Raw genomic sequence first — 18,368 nt, 5'->3', positions numbered from 1 at the left:
TTAAAAGTAATATGACTATCAACATATAGATTGCCTTGTATCAGATGCTTTCTTAGATGTTTTGCGAATGTTATTTCCTATTAATTAATCTTCAGAATCATCTAAGAGGTACATTGCATTGTCCCTAATTTTCAGATAAGGAAATTGAAGTCTAAAAAGCCACTTGCTCAAAGTCATAGCTAGTAACCAGAATTTTCACCTGTGACTGTAGACTCTGTCACGCACCCATGCTCTTTTTATCACTATTATAAAACACACCCTCAAGCAAGGTACAGATTCAGTGAATGTCCAAACCTCAAAATGTGAGTGGGCAAGAGGAACAATGGTCTATGCAGTTGAATAAGTCACAGATGTTCCCACCCCTAGGCTGCTTCACTAACAGATCACCATAGTTGTTACATGCTAAAAGGATTAGAGCAGTATCCTAAGTGCTTTTTCTCATCTGTCAAATTTTCACACTACTTCAGATGGGCCAGTCACAGAGGAAGTGCTGTGGGCCGGGCTAGGAAGTGTGGTTATGCACAAGTAGTTGATGCTTCCAACCTGACCCTCACTTCACATCCTCCCCTGTCTTTGAAAGGTGTCCTAAGCTTCTAAGGCCTCCCAGACCAATCTGGTTTAATTGGTAATTCTCTGAAGGACATAGGTAAAGACATGCAGTCTAGTCCTATAACAGCTTAGATAGTAATTCCATCAGCTCACTAACAAATCCCAGTTCTGGGAAGCAGACTGAGAAGACATCCCCACTTTCACTGCAGCATTGTGAGAGATCTTGTGACTACCGTAGAGCTTGCCGTATAACATTACACTGAGGAATCTTCTCGGAGAAGACAGAGCAAACACTGCCCCACAACATCAGGGCATTCTCTGTAACATTTGTAAGGTCTCTAACTTCGTCGGGAGGCTCAACTTTATTCCCAGGCAGGAGGAGCAATGGCACAGTGAGGAAGGCTACCTTCCATATGAAGTTTTAGAGATTTTAGTCACTTCAAAGATGTAGAATTCTCTAACATAGCTTTCTTACCTGAATTCAAAATAGGGGCTAGAATCATATCAATAGTTTGTGTTCTCTATCCCCATCCCTTTTTCCCAACTTATGGTTACTTAAGGATGTAGTTGTGGTAGCAGCACACTTAGTTCTTTTCTCTTAACTACACTGAAGGGATGGTTAGCCTTTCTTCAAAACCTAGTGCTGCTTCTTAACACCACTCATTTTTTTCTGGAGGAATTTCCCTCCTTGCTTGGCATCTGTGCAACCTTTGAGTTCACAGCGCATGGTAGAGTACTGATCCAGGTCTCCCAAACTTTACATCCTTTTGTAGCCAAGTTTGAAAGCTGTTCATGGGAAAACATGGGGCAGCATTAATTTCTTTCCTAGAGAGCCACCCGCCATTTGCATGTGGTCTAATAGCCCAATACCCCGCCAAACCCCTGTATTCAGGGTCAGCAGAAGCAGCTGGCTCCAGGAAATGCAAGGAGTCCACCAGAGACCTTCCAGGAGTTTAATACCAGCAGTCAGTTCCCTTCCTTTCTCATTTTTCCTGTCATTTGCTCTTTTTCCTTCTTGCCTCTGATGTGTCTAGCCCCAGAGAGTTATAGCTGTCCCATGGTCAGGGACAGTCCCTTTCTGTCCTTGGGGAGGCTCAGTCTGTTGAGCACCTGAACAATCCACTGTCGTGATGACACATGCCGAGGCAGAGTAAATGAGGCACTCGGAATACCAGTGTGGGCCAAAATGCAACTTCTCGATGCAGCTCCATACCAGTGAAGTTAGTGGTAGAGCCTCTCACACTGCCTTTTACAAGACTATAGGTCAGTTTTTCTGTACACACCGCTCTTTGGATCCTGAAAATATGAGGGACAATGCTGTTCAGGTCAGGTGCCAGAACCAGAGCCCACCAGCTATGGATGCCTTCAAAGGAAAAGAAGCCACAGTCCAGGAGGACCCACGGGAGCTCAGCGCAAGACAGCACATGGCTCAGAAGGGAGCTGAGGAGCCGGACAAGCAAGGGCAAGTGATCCAGGATGTCAGCAACGTGGCTCCCAAGACTGAGAACTTTGAGGACCCCTTGGAACAGACACAATGTTCAGGTGTTGGAAATAACAGTGCTGCACAGGGAATCTGCATGCTCTGATGTCAGGCAAATGCATGCAATGTATGTTTTGGGAGGTCACCCTAAAATTCTGAACTGCATGTCATTTTAATGTCCTCCTTGTCACTTGGAGTTGAGATGACTAATAGGGACTTAAGGCTTCGTGCCCTATATCAGTTTGATAGGGACAACAAAGATCCAAACAGTAATTTCTAAAGTTGTCTGAACCTTGTATCCTGCTCACTGCATAGTCAAGGAGCCTCCATTAGAGGTTTTTTCTGGGATGAGATGGGTGTTTCATGGGAGATTTCACAGTAGGATATGGTATGGATATGGTCTGGAGATTTTTAAAAAGCCACGTACATCCACTTATTTAGAATGATAGCTTTTTATTTCAGGTTCAGAGAGACAGAGCCCAACGTCTAAGAGGATCATATTCAGCTCACAGCTGCAGTTCTCAGATTTCACTGATGAGGCAGATTCTGACAAACCCAGCATTCTTAGTGCCTACCTGCCCTCACACCATTAAAACTCTTAAAGCAATAATTTTGTTGTCAGGCTTTGTTGTTAATTTTTTTTTTTTTTTCTTTTTTGCGGTACACGGGCCTTTCACTGTTGTGGCCTCTCCCGCTGCGGAGCACAGGCTCCGGACGCGCAGGCTCAGCGGCCATGGCTCACGGGCCCAGCCACTCTGCGGCATGTGGGATCTTCCCGGACCGGGGCACGAACCCGTGTCCCCTGCATCGGCAGGTGGACTCTCAACCACTGCGCCACCAGGGAAGCCCTGTTGTTAATTTTTGAAATCCTTCTTCCCAATTCCCTTCTCCCAACCTGCTACTTAATAAGCAACCAGGAAACAGAACCAAGTTTCATTCACCGTTGTCTTAGTGAGCTCACACTGCTATAACATAAACTGGGTGTCTTAACAAACCTTTATTTCTCACAGTTCTGGAGTCTGGGAAGTCCTAGATCAAGGTCCCACTTCCTGCCCTGTAGACTGTCACCTCCTTAGTGTACAGTTGACCCTTGAACAACGCAGGGGTTAGCAGTGGAAAATCCAAGTATGACTTCACAGTCAGCCCTCAGTATACATGGTTCCACATCCACAGATTCAACCAACCAAGGATTGTATGGTACTATAGTAAGTATTTATTGAAAAAAAATCCATGTATAAGTGGACCCATGCTGTTCAAATCTCTGTTCAAGGGTCAACTGTATATTCACATGATGGAGAGACAGCTAACTCTCTGGTCTCTTCCTGTAAAGGCAGTAATCCCATCATGACTCCACCCTCATGACCTCATCAAAACCTAAACACCTCCCAAGGCCCCATCTCCAGGTGCCATCACATTGAGGGTTAGGGCTTCAACATATGAATTGAAGGGTTGGAGAATGGGGAAGGTTTGGGGAGGGGGGAAAATGACAATGGACAATTCAGTCCATAGCAAACATGATGTTCCTGGGACACAGTAATGTTACAAAACAAACTGAAGTGTTGCCCTGTGTGTTGCCTCTAGGTCAGGACATCTAGACTTTGAAGAAAAGCTGGTTGCAGGTTCAGATCCCTAAGTTTTCTCACATAGGGTCCTATTTCTTATGACAAAATAATCAGATATTTGATAAAGAAGCTTCCAGAAAATAATCTTAAAGGAGTTATCAGTAAAGTGTTGACTGCTTTTTTAGACCTCTTTTTTTCCTACTACTATCAATTTTTTACCTTCAGTCAAAATTTGACCTGGATTGAGAAAAAGAGAAGATCTAGTCTTGTGACACCAGAGCAGGGAAATTTATGCTATCTTCTGAGTGTACCTAAAAAGCACTGCTAGCAAGGCTATTTGGAACAGACCTACGTCTTTGACCTACTTTATATTGCTAATTTTTATGCTTTTTCATGACATGGATGAACTATTTGGCAACATGTTTATTTTGCAGCCTGTTTGCAAGTTTTCACTGGTGGCAACACTTCTGGCAGCTTCTCCAAGGATGCAGGGATATCTCTGAGCACCTCCATGAAGTTATCCCTTGCGTCTTCATCTAAGCAATGGGACTTTGCCCAACCAGCCACCTCCTCAACAGATGAGGAACAACTACTACTTGTTAACCAGGACTGTTTCTGCAGAAATGTCCAGGAACAGGCAGCTTATTGGGGAACTGGCCAAGCAATCAGAAGCATACCTGGACAGGCTAATTGTCCTTGGGGAACATGCTAATGCCCAGTGTGAACTTGCCAGCGTTCTCCATAGAGAATCAGTGCTTGCAATAAACCAACTGGCTACAACTATGGAAGGGGCAATAAGTGCCCTACAGCAATTTAATGAATCTTAGACCATTCTCTGAATCCTGGAAGGTCTTGACCAATAGCTGAGAGAGGTCCTTGCTCACTTCTCTAGGCCTTTTAGGTTAACTATTCCTTATAATATAGTAGAGAGACCTGGTTCCAGAGGACAAGCAAGATCTACCCATCACGGAGAAGTTGTTGGGGTCATAATTTCCCTTATTAATACCCACCACCATTTAAATATATGTTAGAGGGCTGTTCTGTTAACTCAGTCATAGTCTCTACTAGTTTGGGGTGAAATTAAAAAAAAACTTTTAATGTAACTGTGATCCATTCCACTGCTTGAATGTACAGACAAGGCTGTTGTTACCACCATGATTTTTATAACCTGTCTCATATTTTTGCCCTTGTGGCCAAAAAAACTAGACTTAGGGATGACAAACTACTGGGTTTTATTTTTATTCGGTATGGGAAAAATAAGATAGGAAAAGGGAATTTATGCTCTCCCAGATTATGGGAGGTGAGCCTCTGAATGAAAAACCAAGTAGAGACTTGTGGTACTAAAATGAACCTCCAAAATGTATTCCTTTCTTTGAGGATTTATTTCATCTTCTCTGTGTAGGAGGACATTTACACATCTTAAATCTTTCTAGGGGAGCAAAACCCATGCTGTCTCACCTTATTTTAAATGTTTAATTTTATGTTTCTTCACTTATTTTACATAAATCCATCTTGCCGCAATCTTTACTGCTATTCTCTAAATATTAACGTTAAATAATTCTGAGTTTATGCAGTCTAACTTCTGTAACAACATAATTTTTTGTTTTTGCTTTTTTTTGCGGTACGCGGGCCTCTCACTGTTGTGGCCTCTCCCGCCGCGGAGCACAGGCTCTGGACGCGCAGGCTCAGCAGCCATGGCTCACGGGCCCAGCCGCTCCGCGGCATGTGGGATCTTCCCGGACCGGGGCACGAACCCGTGTACCCTGCATCGGCAGGCAGACTCTCAACCACTGCGCCACCAGGGAAGCCCACAACGTGTTTTTTATTGTCATTTTTAATCACTAATAGAGATTCAATAATTTATTTGTATATTATTTTAAAATAAATATCCAAACAGGTCTCTAGAGAACAGAAATGTTTAGAAATTCTTAATGTTTTAGATAGAAGGATATAACATTCATGTCCAGACTTTTTGACAGCCCAGTTTTGGTTGAAAAATTGGACAATAACTGGCAGTTAAGAAGCCCAGGGAAGTGGTTTATAAACTGTCATGCGCAGAGCCCTGAGGTTTCCGTAGAGGGGTGTCAGAACTCAATGCAGGGAGGGGAGCGGGCTCAACGGTAGAGGCTCTGAGCCACTTCCTGCTGTTTTCAGTCCAAGTAGCTTTACTTATTGGACTTCTGAGAGTCTGCTGCTGTTGATTTTTTAAGCCAGTAAGAATGGCATGAGCCAGATCATACAAGCAAATGTATACTAAGGTCTAAGGAAATTATGTGCTTGGAATATGAAGCTATGTTGATGATAATAAGAGATAAGAATGAATTTGGATATTGACTTTGAAAAGGGTTACCTATTGGCAAAATTGGTTTGCTTAATTAAGTTAAAATGAAAACAAAGTGGGGCTTTTACTCTGATTTGTATGTTTGCTTGCCTAGGGTTATTATAGGAAAAGCAGGGTTATTGCTACCTTCTCTCATATAATTAGGATTCTTTACTAGGCCGCAGCCTCAAGAACAGAACATATCAGACCAGTCTTTGGTTTAAAAAAATAAAGATTTTTAAGAAAGTTATTTTACTAATAATGGGAGGATCTCTGAGTATATAAACGAAATGCAATTTGTTAATCACATATAAGGGACAACCTGTGTGTCCTCTGCTTAGGATGTTCTTGCCCATTTTTGCCTCCCCAAAGTCCTACTAATCCCTCAAGGCCCTGCTTAAGTCCCTCTTCCTCCAGAGAGATGTCCCAGAACCCCTCTCCTTACAGTCATCAATATTCCCCTTCCTTGTTCTCCCGCAGCACATGTCCTCGTCCTATCTCAGCATTTATCATAAAACGCTTTACGGTTACAACATAGGTGTTGCATCTCCTCTAAATTGCACTCTCCCTAAGAGTTTAGCCATCCTTTTCACAGCAATCAGCACTTCACAATATTAGATGCCAAATAAATGTTAGTTGAATTAAATTTGAGAGAGTAGTGGAAATTTATGTCTAACTTGGGAGGGAATACATAATCTAACAGGATTTCAGCCTTATACTTGGATACATTTTCAAATCTTAGAATTCTGATGGCACACTTGAAGTAAATCAAATATACAAAAGAATACTAAACATATAAGCAGTAATTACAGTATGATTGGGGGTGGGGAAAGGGGGAGGTGTTGGCCAAAGAGTACAAACTTCCAACTATAATAAGATGACTAACAGCACAGTGATTGTAGTTAATAATACTCTATTATATACTTGAAAGTTGCTAAGAGAGTAGATCTTAAATGTTCTCACCACAAAAAGGAAATGGTAATTATGTGACTTGATGCAGATGTTAGCTAATGCTATGGTGGTGATCATTTTTGCAATATATAAGTATCAAATCAAGGAGTTGTACAACTTAAACTTACAGAATATGTCAATTATTTCTTAATAAAGCTGGGGAAAAAATTATTATTGTATGATCAGTACTACATCATAACCTTGTTTTTTTGTTTTTGTTTTTTTTTTGTGGTACACGGGCCTCTCACTGTTGTGGCCTCTCCCGTTGTGGAGCACAGGCTCTGGACGCGCAGGCTCAGCGGCCATGGCTCACGGGCCCAGCCGCTCTGCGGCATGTGGGATCTTCCCAGACCGGGACATGAACCTGTGTCCCCTGCATCGGCAGGCGGACTCTCAACCACTGCGCCACCAGGGAAGCCCCATAACCTTGTTTTAAGAATGTCTGTAAAAGCAGCCACAGCCTATTTACCATTATTTACCTGGTGACTCTTCAGTGTCCTGTCACTGTTCAAGTGCCCTTTCCTATATTCTGAAGAAGCAAGGTTCCAGTAACATCGTTTTGTGGGGGAGGGATTGTTTTTGTTTTTGTTTTTTGGTGCTGCATTAATATTCTCCCTGCTTCCTATATCTTGCTTGCACCACGGCATACCCGTTCTGTGTGTTACCTCACACAGGCTACCCAGCTTAGCCTTTCATTTAACAGACATTATAGTAACAATACACAGACCCAGTTGTAACCAGAATTTGGCATCATACTGTACTTAATGATTTGCAGCCAGTGCAGCATGGCACATCAGTTGAAAACCACTGTCTTAAGATATTTCCCTAATCTTGATGCCTCATTTTGTAATCTAAATCCAGCCATCTCTGCCTTCAGAGTTTGTTGTTATTGTTTTATTTTTCAAACTCTGTATTCTCTTTATGATTCTATGTTGCTTCCATCTTTCATCGTAGGCAGTATTTAACCTAAATTCTCGATCTTCTTGAGAAAGCTGAGAATATCCCAGCCTCTAGAGAAAGTTCCCCAGACCTTAATCTAAGTGTACAGGAAGTGCCTTGATTTTAACGCAGGAAGCCTTATTCATCTACAGTAGAGAACCCCAATGACCACCATTTTACTGTCTATTCTTTTCTATTCTGTGGCTTGTTACCCTTCATCTTTCGTTCAACTGGAATCCAGTTACTCTAGTTTTAACACCAAACACTTATTCTTAAGATACCTGTACATATCTTAGATATGTATCATAGATACAGTGGGCCACATGTCCCAATTTTCCAAGGGCAGTTTCAGTTTATGCCTGTCATCCACTATCGTTATTAATAGAGAGCCCTCTCACTCTTAACAGTCCTGGTCTGGACAATTATATGTTTGCCTAACCATAGAACACATAGGAGGTGTTTGTTTCTACTACAGATAGAGCCAAGCAAGTACATATAGATTGGAAAGGCTTTCCTTCATGATTGCCATTGTTCTCCAATTTGCTTGGCCTATAATAATTTAAACATAGTTTTCTAATTATCATAATTTGTAGAACTGACCTGGGTAACCTGTTGAAACTAATCGCGTGTGTGTTCCCAGGTTCCTCTCCTGGCTGAAGTTTATGGTATAGAGGGAAATATTTTCAGGCTTAAAATCAATGAAGAAACACCCTTGAAACCCAGGTATGAAGTTCCTGATGTCCTCACAAGCAAGCCAAGCACTGTAAGGTAAGCCAAGAAACACGTTACCTTGGATACACCCTCAATATATTCTTCTATCATACCTTGAGTAGCAGCTTTTGTATGAGTCTCTTATTTTGTTTCTTCAAAGATACAACCATTGGCAGAGTTAGTTTTTAGTTATTTGGGGATAAATTTATCCATTTTGATGCTATCCATTCTGTACTCTCTTCCTCCACCATTTGACTCATCAGCACTTATTAATGGGGAGAAGCAGAGCTTCTGATCTTCTCTCCTCCTGACAAAGTAAGCGGTTTATCAGCCAGACTTTGGGAGCAAGCAGGAGACCTGTTTAATTGACTCACTCAGATGAACAGCAGGGCTCCAGAGATCCAATGTACTAGCAAAACTCCCATGCTTACAGTAATTTATACAGTTAGACTGACTCACTTTTAATTAACGGCAGTCTCAGAAGTCTAACATATAATCTGTCTTAGAGTCAGAGATAAATTAATGATCAGTTTCTAGGTGGAAAAAAAATCTTTGGGGATTAAAGCATTTTTCATGTACCTGCAGAATCTGCATCAGTTCTCAGCACATTTTCCGGTGATATTTTAACTTGGTTCTGTCTGTTGGTTTGTTATTTTCTTTATATCATGTCACTAAGGGAGTATAAGATTATGCCAGATGCTTTAATTTTCACTACATCATTATCATAGTTTTATGTAGATTATTTTTTCCATGAAAATCTAATAAAAACTTAATAAATTATGGGACTTCCCTGGTGGTCCTGTGGTAAAGAATCCGCCTTCCAATGCAGGGGACGCAGGTTCTATCCTTGGTCAGAGAACTAAGATCCCACATGCTGCAGGGCAGCTAAGCCTCCACGCTGCAACACAGAGCCCGTGCTCTCTGGAGCCCACACACGGCAACTAGAGAGAAGTTCGCGTGCTGCAACAAAGAGCCTGTGCACCGCAACGAAAGAGCCCACATGCCACAACAAAGATCCTGCGTGTTGCAGTTAAGACCTGACACAGCCAAAAAAAAGCTAATAAATTATAAGGAGAAATTAATTTAGCTATGCTAGAACTATCATAAATTTAAAATATATCACTGAGCCACTACTATAGGCTAAGAACTTAGGAAATAAGAATTAAAAAGGGACTATTCTCATAGCTTTGCAGTTTGGCAAATGAGAGAGAGAGAGAGAGAGAGAGAGAGAGAGTGTGTGTGTGTGTGTGTGTGTGTGTGTGTGTGTATTTCCTCTTGGTCACATTACATTATTTTTTACTCTCCTGGACGATTCATTTTACTAGTAGACCTTTAACATTTTTACATCTGTGTTCATAAGTAACATTAGTCTATAGTTTTTCTGTGCTATCTTTGCCAGGTTTTGGAGTCAGGGTAATATTAGCATTGTGTAGTAAATGTGGTATATTAGTTTTGCCTCTATTTCAGCCTTTTTCTAGAGGACCTTTGGCTACTGTAATAACTAAAAACTACATTTCTCCATTTCCCAGACTCCCATATAGCTAGTTTCTGATGTAATTCAGGTTCCACCAATCAGATGCACTTACAGTTATCTTGATTTCAGAATTGAGTCTCCCATTTTGCTGGTGTGCATCAGCAGTTATAGAATGACTCTAGAGCCACTAGTTAGGGCAGTGGTTTCCCAGTCTCTGGATTGCAGCTAAGTTGGCATGATCCTGGAGCCCACCAGTTGCCACATTGACTTCTGATTACCCAGCTTCCTGATTCCAGCTAAGAGAGAAATTCTGTTGGCCTGCAATTATGCAGTATTGTTCTAGGAGTCATTACTGGACACTCAGCCAGGAACCTGCTACCTCAAACCTTCCATAATGTTGTAAGCTAATAATTCCTCCATATTAAGTCATTTACTTTCTGCTTAAAATAGCCAGAGTTGTTTCTGTTATCTGCAGTTGAGTTTTGGTTAACACAGTCATTGATATCAGAATGAGTATAAGCAACAGACCCTCAAGGATGGAAATCTGAGCTTAGTTAGCTGATCTACTTGGATTTGAAGGCAGTGAGGACCTGGTTTTCATTAGGCGGTGAGATATTAATGTTTTGGGCTGAATACTACCCTCCCCAACCAGACTCATATGTTGAAGCCCTAACCCCCCATACCTCAGAATGTGACTATTCCGAGACAGAGCCTTTGAACAGGTAATTAAGTTAAAATAGGGTCATTAGGGTGGGCCCTAATCCAGTATGACTGGTGTCTTGTAAGAGGAGGAGATGAGGATACAGATAACACAGACAGAGGGATGGCCATGTGAGGACACAGCAAGAAGATGGCCATCTGCAAGCCAAGAAGAAAAGCCTCAGAAGAAACCAGACCGGCTGACACTTTGATCTAGGATTTCCAGCCTCCAGAATTGTGAGAAAATAAATTTCTGATGTTTAAGCCACCCGGTCTGTGGTATTTTGTTATGGAAGCTCTAGCAAATTAGTACGACTAGCAATAAACCACGGCATTCTGTGACAGTCAAATTACTACTTGTGGTTGCCTTAAATAGAGTGCCTATTGAAAGCATGGCTCTGGCAAACCAAGTGGTGGGGCCATAGCATAGCATGATTGCCATACAAAATTCAAAACTCTGAGGTGGCCTGGCTGCTATTAATTTCACTGAAGAACTTAAAGAAAACAGCAGTTTCAGGCTTTTAAATTGTCAGAAACCTAACAGATTTCTGTGACAATCCTAAAAGTCATATCTACAGAGTCCTCGTAGCTGAAAATCAGATACAGAGTTAGATTCTGTGGTCTGCTGAATTAGAGCGTAAGTTGAATTCACAGCTTCATCAGGGCTATGAATTTAGGGCATCGCTGTGAAAAGGTAGGACTCCCCAAAATTGAATAGCAACATTTGGGAAGATTTGGATAACCATGAGTCCCAAACTTCAAAATTCCACTGAGCCTCCCAGTTCAGCAGAAGCAGCTCCTTCTCCTCCATCTGATAAGGCTGATCTCACCTGCTTGGACACCCCGTGTTAACCTCACCTGAAATATACTGTGCCAGGGGATTCCAGTGCTCCCTGTGCTTCACCCTTACCACTCTTCACTGCCTCCAGACCCACTATCAAGTCAGACCCCAACATGCCTAGGGAGCCAATTACAGTCAAACCCAGGAGGAAAAGGCTTACACACATAAAGAATTGTAAGATTTTATACTGGCAAAAATCTGGGAAATATGCATGGAAATGATTTCTGAGGGACTTCTAGACCAGAAGGAAGGACCATAATTTTAGGATCATGCTAAATTTACTGACATGGGTACAGGTACCAGAGAATCCAGATTTAATATGCTAGCTTAGACAGCTGAAAATGGTTCTAATTATTTGCTTGGTTAAGTATAACTTGAACTCAGCTATGGACTGTGCTGAATGAAGCTGAGATACCAGAAATTCCTTGGCGCTGTGTAGAAGAAATGATTCATAGACTTAGGGAGATAAAAATGTTGAAGTGGATATGTCATATGCATCTAGCCCCTAAGTCTGTTCTCCAAAGGATCCAAAAGATACTTCCTTCATTGAGAAATACATTAGTGAGGGAACACTTGGAAAGCATTATAGTGAGTGAATGTCTTTTCTGAGCTAAAGATAATGGTGGGAATGGTACCATTAAAATGGGCTCCCTGATTTCAGTGGAAATGATGAGACTCTAGGTAGCAGAGTCAAAGTAGCAGCATTTAGTTGTAAGAGACAAGGTAGACGTGTTTCCATAACAGGGCCTGTGTGGTACTCAAAATGGCTCAAGCCTCAGGGCAGTGCGTGATACGTCAGGGGGTCCATTAGGCTGAAATAGATGGACTAGAGTCCTACTTGACAGAATAATCAAAAGAACTCTATTTAAGTTTGATGAACAGTGAGACACAACCTCTCAAACTACAAAGTTAATTTCCAGAACCCAAAGCATCTTGCTTGAGGGGCAGGCCTAGAATCCATGGAGGAGGTTGTAAAGATATATAAGATCATAAACTATCCCTCCTAATCCTCCCTAAAGAGGCCTGTGACCAGGGTGACTATGCACTAGAAAAATATCTAGACCTAGGGATTTTATTTTTTTATTTTTATATCTTTATTGGAGGATAATTGCTTTACAATGTTGTGTTGTTAGTTTCTGCTGTACAACAAAGTGAATCAGCTACATGTATACATATATCCCCATATCCCCTCACTCTTGAGCTTCCCTCCCATCCTCCCTATTCCACCCCCCTAGGTCATCAAAAAGCACTGAGCTGATCTCCCTGTGCTATGCAGCAGCTTCCCACTAGCCATCTATTTTACATTTGGTAGTGTATATACGTCAATGCTGCTCTCATACTTCGTCCCAGCTTCCCCTTGCTCCTGTGTCCTCAAGTCCATTCTCTACGTCTGCGTCTTTATTCCTGCCCTGCCACTAGGTTCATCAGTACTGTTCTTTTAGATTCCATATATGTGCATTAGCATACGGTATTTGTTTTTCTCTTTCTGACTTACATCACTCCGTATGACAGACTCTAGGTCCATCCACCTCATTACAAATAATTCAATTTCATTCCTTTTTATGGCTGAGTAATATTCCACTGTATATATGTGCCACATCTTCTTTATCCATTCATCTGTTGATGGACATTTAGGTTGTTTCCATGTCCTGGCTACTGTAAATAGTGTGCAGTGAACATTGTGGTACATGTATCTTTTTGAATTATGGTTTTCTTAGGGTATATGCCCAGTAGTGGGATTGCTGTGTCGTATGGTAGTTCTATTTTTAGTTTTTTAAGGAACCTCCATACTGTTCTCCATAGTGGTTGTATCAATTTACATTCCCACCAACAGTGCAAGAGGGTTCCCTTTTATCCACACCCTCTCCAGCACTTATTGTTTCTAGATTTTTTGATGAAGGCCATTCTGGCCAGTGTGGGGTGATATCTCATTGTAGTTTTGGTTTGCACTTCTCTAAAGATTAGTGATGTTCAGCATCTTTTCATGTGTTTGTTGGCAATCTGATGTCTACTTTGGAGAAATGTCTATTTGGGTGTTCCACCCATTTTTGGATTGTTTGTTTTTTTGATATTGAGCTGCATGAGCTGCTTGTATATTTTGGAAATTAATCCTTTGTCAGTTGCTTTGTTTGCAAATATTTTCTCCCATTCTGCAGATTGTCTTTTCGTCTTGTTTACGGTTTCCTTTGCTGTGCAAAAGCTTTTAAGTTTCATTAGGTCCCATTTGTTTATTTTTTATTTTATTTCCATTCCTCTAGGAGGTGGATCAAAAAGGATCTTGCTGTGATTTATGTCATAGAGTGTTCTGCCTATGTTTTCCTCTAAGAGTTTTGTAGTGTCTGGCCTTACATTTAGGTCTTTAATCCATTTTGAGTTTATTTTTGTGTATGGTGTTAGGGAGTGTTGTAATTTCATTCTTTTTTTACATGTAGCTGTCCAGTTTTCCCAGCACCACTTATTAAAGAGGCTGTCTTTTCTCCACTGTATATTCTTGCCTCCTTTGTCAAAGATAAGGTGACCATATGTGTGTGGGTTTATCGCTGGGCTTTCTATTCTGTTCCATCGATCTATATTTCTGTTTTTGTGCCAGTACCATACTGTCTTGATTACTGTAGCTTTGTAGTAGAGTCTGAAGTCAAGGAGCCTGATTCCTCCAGCTCTGTTTTTCTTTCTCAAGATTGCTTTGGTTATTCAGGGTCTTTTGTGTTTCCATACAAATTGTGAAATTTTTTGTTCTAGTTCTGTGAAAATGCCATTGGTAATTTGATAGGGATTGCATTGAATCTGTAGATTGCTGTGCATAGTATAGTCATTTTCACAATGTTGATTCTTCCAATCCAAGAACATGGTATATCTTCCCATCTGTTTGTATCGTCTTTGATTTATTTCATCAGTATCTTATAGTTTTCTGCATACAGGTCTTTTATCTCCTTAGGTAGGTTTATTCCTAGGTATTTTTTTTTCTTTTTGTTGCAGTTGTAAATGGGACTGTTTCCTTAATTTCTCTTTCTGATTTTTTGTTGTTAATGTATAGGAATGCAAGAGATTTCTGTGCATTAATTTGTATCCTGCTACTTTACCAAATTCATTGATTAGCTCTAGTAGTTTTCTGGTGGCATCTTTAGGATTTTCTATGTATAGTATCATGTCATCTGCAAACAGGGACAGTTTTACTTCTTCTTTTCCAATTTGGATTCCTTTTATTTCTTTTTCTTCTCTGATTGCCATGGCTAAAACTCCCAAAACTATGTTGAATAGTAGTGGTGAGAGTGGACACCCTTGTCCTGTTCCTGATCTTAGAGGAAATGCTTTCAGTTTTTCACCATTGAGAATGATGTTGGCTGTGGGTTTGTCATATATGCCCACTTTCTGGAGAGTTTTTATCATAATGGGTGTTGAATTTTGTCAAAAACTTTTTCTGCATCTATCGAGATTATCATATGGTTTTTATCCTTCAGTTTGTTAATATGGTGTATCACATTGATTGATTTGCATATATTGAAGAATCCTTGCATTCCTGGGATAAACCCGAGTTGATCATGGCGTATGATCCTCTCAGTGTGCTGTTGGATTGTGTTTGCTAGTATTTTGTGGAGGATTTTTGCATCTATGTTCATCAGTGGTTTTGACCTGTAATTTTCTTTTTTTGTGACATCTTTGTTTGGTTTTGGTATCAGGATCATGGTGGCCTCATAGAATGAGTTTGGGAGTGTTCCTCCCTCTGCTATATTTTGGAAGAGTATGAGAAGGATAGGTGTTAGCTCTTCTGTAAATGTTTGATAGAATTCTCCTGTGAAGCCATCTGGCCCTGGGCTTTTGTTTTTTAATCACAGTTTCAATTTCAGTGCTTGTGATTGGTCTGTTCATATTTTCTATTTCTTCCTGGTTCAGTCTTGGGAAGTTGTACTTTTCTAAGAATTTGTCCATTTCTTCCAGGTTGTCCATTTTATTGGTATATAGTTGCTTATAGTATTCTCTCATGATCCTTTGTATTTCTGCAGTGTCAGTTGTTACTTCTCCTTTTTCATTTCTAATTCTGTTGATTTGAGTCTCCTTTTTTTTCCTGATGATAGACCTAGGGATTTTAAGTGCTGTCTCTGAGCTTATATAACTCCTGGGGATCCAAAGCATCCAAAAAGTGTACGTGTCTGATTGGGCTGTTGGAAGTTAGGTGATAAATAAACAAAAGTTTCACCTTTCCATCTCACTTTGGACTGAGTGAATCAATAACCGAATCTGTGTTATTTACTCAGTTTCTGAGTGTAGGGTTGGAACGAGAAAGAAAAGCAAAATGTTTAAATTCTATGCACCAACTTGTTACCAGACCAAAGTAATAATGATGATGAGAGCTAACATTTACTGAGCGCTTATTATATGCCAGGCTCTTTGCCAAGTGCTTTACATGTGTGATCTCATTTAATCCTCTCAAAAATCTCTATTTGTTCTTGCTTTTATCATTTCCACTTTACAGATGAGGAAAACAAGAACTAGAAAGATTAACTTGTCCACAGTTATACACCTAGTGTGTGGGAGAGCTATGTTTAGTCCAGTCTTTCTGACACCAAAGCCCATGCTCTCAATTACAGCTCTCTACTGCCTTATCTGTGCTATGTCACATGAATATTGATTTACTAATTTGAACTGAGAATTGCATTGAGCCATGTAAACCTACAGCAATTTATTTTTCTCTTCCTGCCTTGTTTTCCAGGCTGATTTCATGCTCAGGGGATACAGGCAGTCTTGTACTGGCAAATGGAAAAGGAGATCTGAAGTGTCACATCACAGCAAACCCATTCAAGATAGACTTGGTATCTGAAGAAGAGGTTGTGATGAGCATAAACTCCCTGGGCCAATTGTACTTTGAGCAGCTGCAGATTCCTCCCAAGCAAAGGTATTTTTGCACATTACTTAACACATAAAGAACTTAAGAAAACCTGATTGTGAATACCAGTTGCCTAAATAGATAATACATCACCATAGAAAACTGGTTTGCCTTATTTGCTGGGATATTGTTCTGAGAAATTTCATCTTTTCACCTGTGCAGGTGAATGCAGGCTTGATGACAAAAATTATTCTCAGACATTTGTGAAGATGACACTCTTAACACATCCTATATGTTTGACTGAGGACGTTCTCTACCCTACACATCCTTCTAAAAAATCATCCTGTTAACTTTTTTTTTTTTTAATAAATATATTTATTTATTTTTGGCTGTATTGGGTCTTCGTTGCTGAACGCGGGCTTTCTCTAGTTGCGGCGAGCAGGGGCTACTCTTCACTGCGGTGCACAGGCCTCTCATTGCGGTGGCTTCTCTTGTCGCAGAGCACAGGCTCTAGGTGAACAGGCTTCAGTAGTTGCAGCACGTGGGCTCAGCAGTTGTGGCGCACAGGCCTAGTTGCTCCGCAGCATGTGGGATCTTCCCGGACCAGGGCTTGAACCCATGTCCCCTACATTGGCAGGCAGATTCTTAACCACTGTGCCACCAGGGAAGCCCACACCGTGTTAACTTGATAGATGCTAATGTGAACTAACATGTCTTCAGAATTTCATTTTACCTCCTTAGAATAACATGAGTTACCTTAGACTTGAATAGTTGTCCAGGAATTTTCTGGAACCAACCATTTGATCAAAGCTGTTTGTGTGTGGGTCGCATGAATTGGAAGATAGTAGTAGAAGGAGATTCTTCTTCCATTTTTACCAATATTGTCTTTAAATCCTCCAGTCTTTCTATTTTTACCCAAATAATGAACATCTTATATGAGCTGCAGAAAGCATTCAACATAGTGATTTTTTTCTGAGTTTCAACTTATTTCTATTTTAAAATTTTAATATCAAAAAATCTTATTTTGGGACTTCCCTGGTGGTGTAGTGGTTAAGAATCCACCTGCCAATGCAGGGGATGCGGGTTCAAGCCCTGGTTCAGGAAGATCCCACATGCCGTGGAGCAACTAAGCCCATGTGCCACAACTGCTGCGCCTGCACACTACAACTACTGAAGCCCACGCACCTAGAGCCCATGCTCTGCAACAAGAGAAGCCACCGCAATGAGAAGCCCACACACCGCAACAAAGAGTAGCCCCTGCTCGCCTCAGCAAGAGAAAGCCCGTGCAGCAACGAATACCCAATGCAGCCAAAAATAAATAAATAAATTTATAAATTTATAAAATATAAATGACTTATTTTATCACAGAAATGTGTTCATTGAAGGAAAAATAGAAAACATTGAAAAGAAGAAAAAATACCCATAATCCTGCCACCTACTCTGTTAGTGCCTTATGAATATAATTCAATTACTTTTTTTGACTGAAAATACTAATAGCATAACAAATCCCTCTGTATTTGTTATTTATATTTAATTCATTATTTATTTATATTTAAAGCATTAATATTTAAAACATTTTTTCCTTTTACTAAACTCCCATTATTTTTGTTTTAGAGGTGATATCTAAGTTGGGCTTTTTAATTTTTATTTATTTTTTTAAATAAGCACATTGTACAAAGGTGTATATACACAGGGAGATCAGCTTGGTGCTTTGTGACGACCTAGAGGGATAGGATAGGGAGGGTGAGAGGGACGTTCAAGAGTGAGGGGATATGGGGATATATGTATACATATAGCTGATTCACTTTGTTGTACAACAGAAACTAACACAACATTGTAAAGCATTTATACTCCAATAAAGATGTGAAAAAAAAAAGGTGTATATAGTGAAAAGTCTCCCTCACCATTTGTGCTTGAGCTACCTCATTCCATCCTTGAAAGTAATCAGTGTTTCCAGTTTTCTGTGTATCCTTCCAGAGATAATTTATGCCTATACAATAAGATTAATGTATTCTTTGTT

At 40.5% G+C, this 18,368-nt stretch overlaps 1 protein-coding gene across 5 annotated transcripts in view; it reads left to right on the top strand.

The window, feature by feature from the left end:
* Positions 1-18,368, top strand: part of GANC (glucosidase alpha, neutral C) — a 77,099-nt gene that overhangs the window by 5,665 nt on the left and 53,066 nt on the right. For 3 of the 5 annotated variants that reach the window (XR_009563014.1, XM_060294428.1, XM_060294426.1), the window contains exons 4-5: positions 8,442-8,569; positions 16,235-16,417. Coding sequence is in view for 4 of the 5 variants with exons in the window: in XM_060294428.1 (XP_060150411.1) it covers positions 8,442-8,569; positions 16,235-16,417 (311 nt within the window). In the remaining variant the exon portion in view is untranslated. Of the gene's footprint in view, positions 1-4,025; positions 4,286-8,441; positions 8,570-16,234; positions 16,418-18,368 lie in introns of those variants that run through there. The other 2 variants (XM_060294429.1, XM_060294430.1) reach the window with 2 other exon arrangements.

Source organism: Globicephala melas, chromosome 2 (genome assembly GCF_963455315.2).
Source record: "Globicephala melas chromosome 2, mGloMel1.2, whole genome shotgun sequence".
Classification (NCBI taxonomy): domain Eukaryota; kingdom Metazoa; phylum Chordata; class Mammalia; order Artiodactyla; family Delphinidae; genus Globicephala; species Globicephala melas.
The sequence above is the reverse complement of the archived record's forward strand: the minus strand, read 5'-3'. Positions and strand labels throughout refer to the sequence as shown.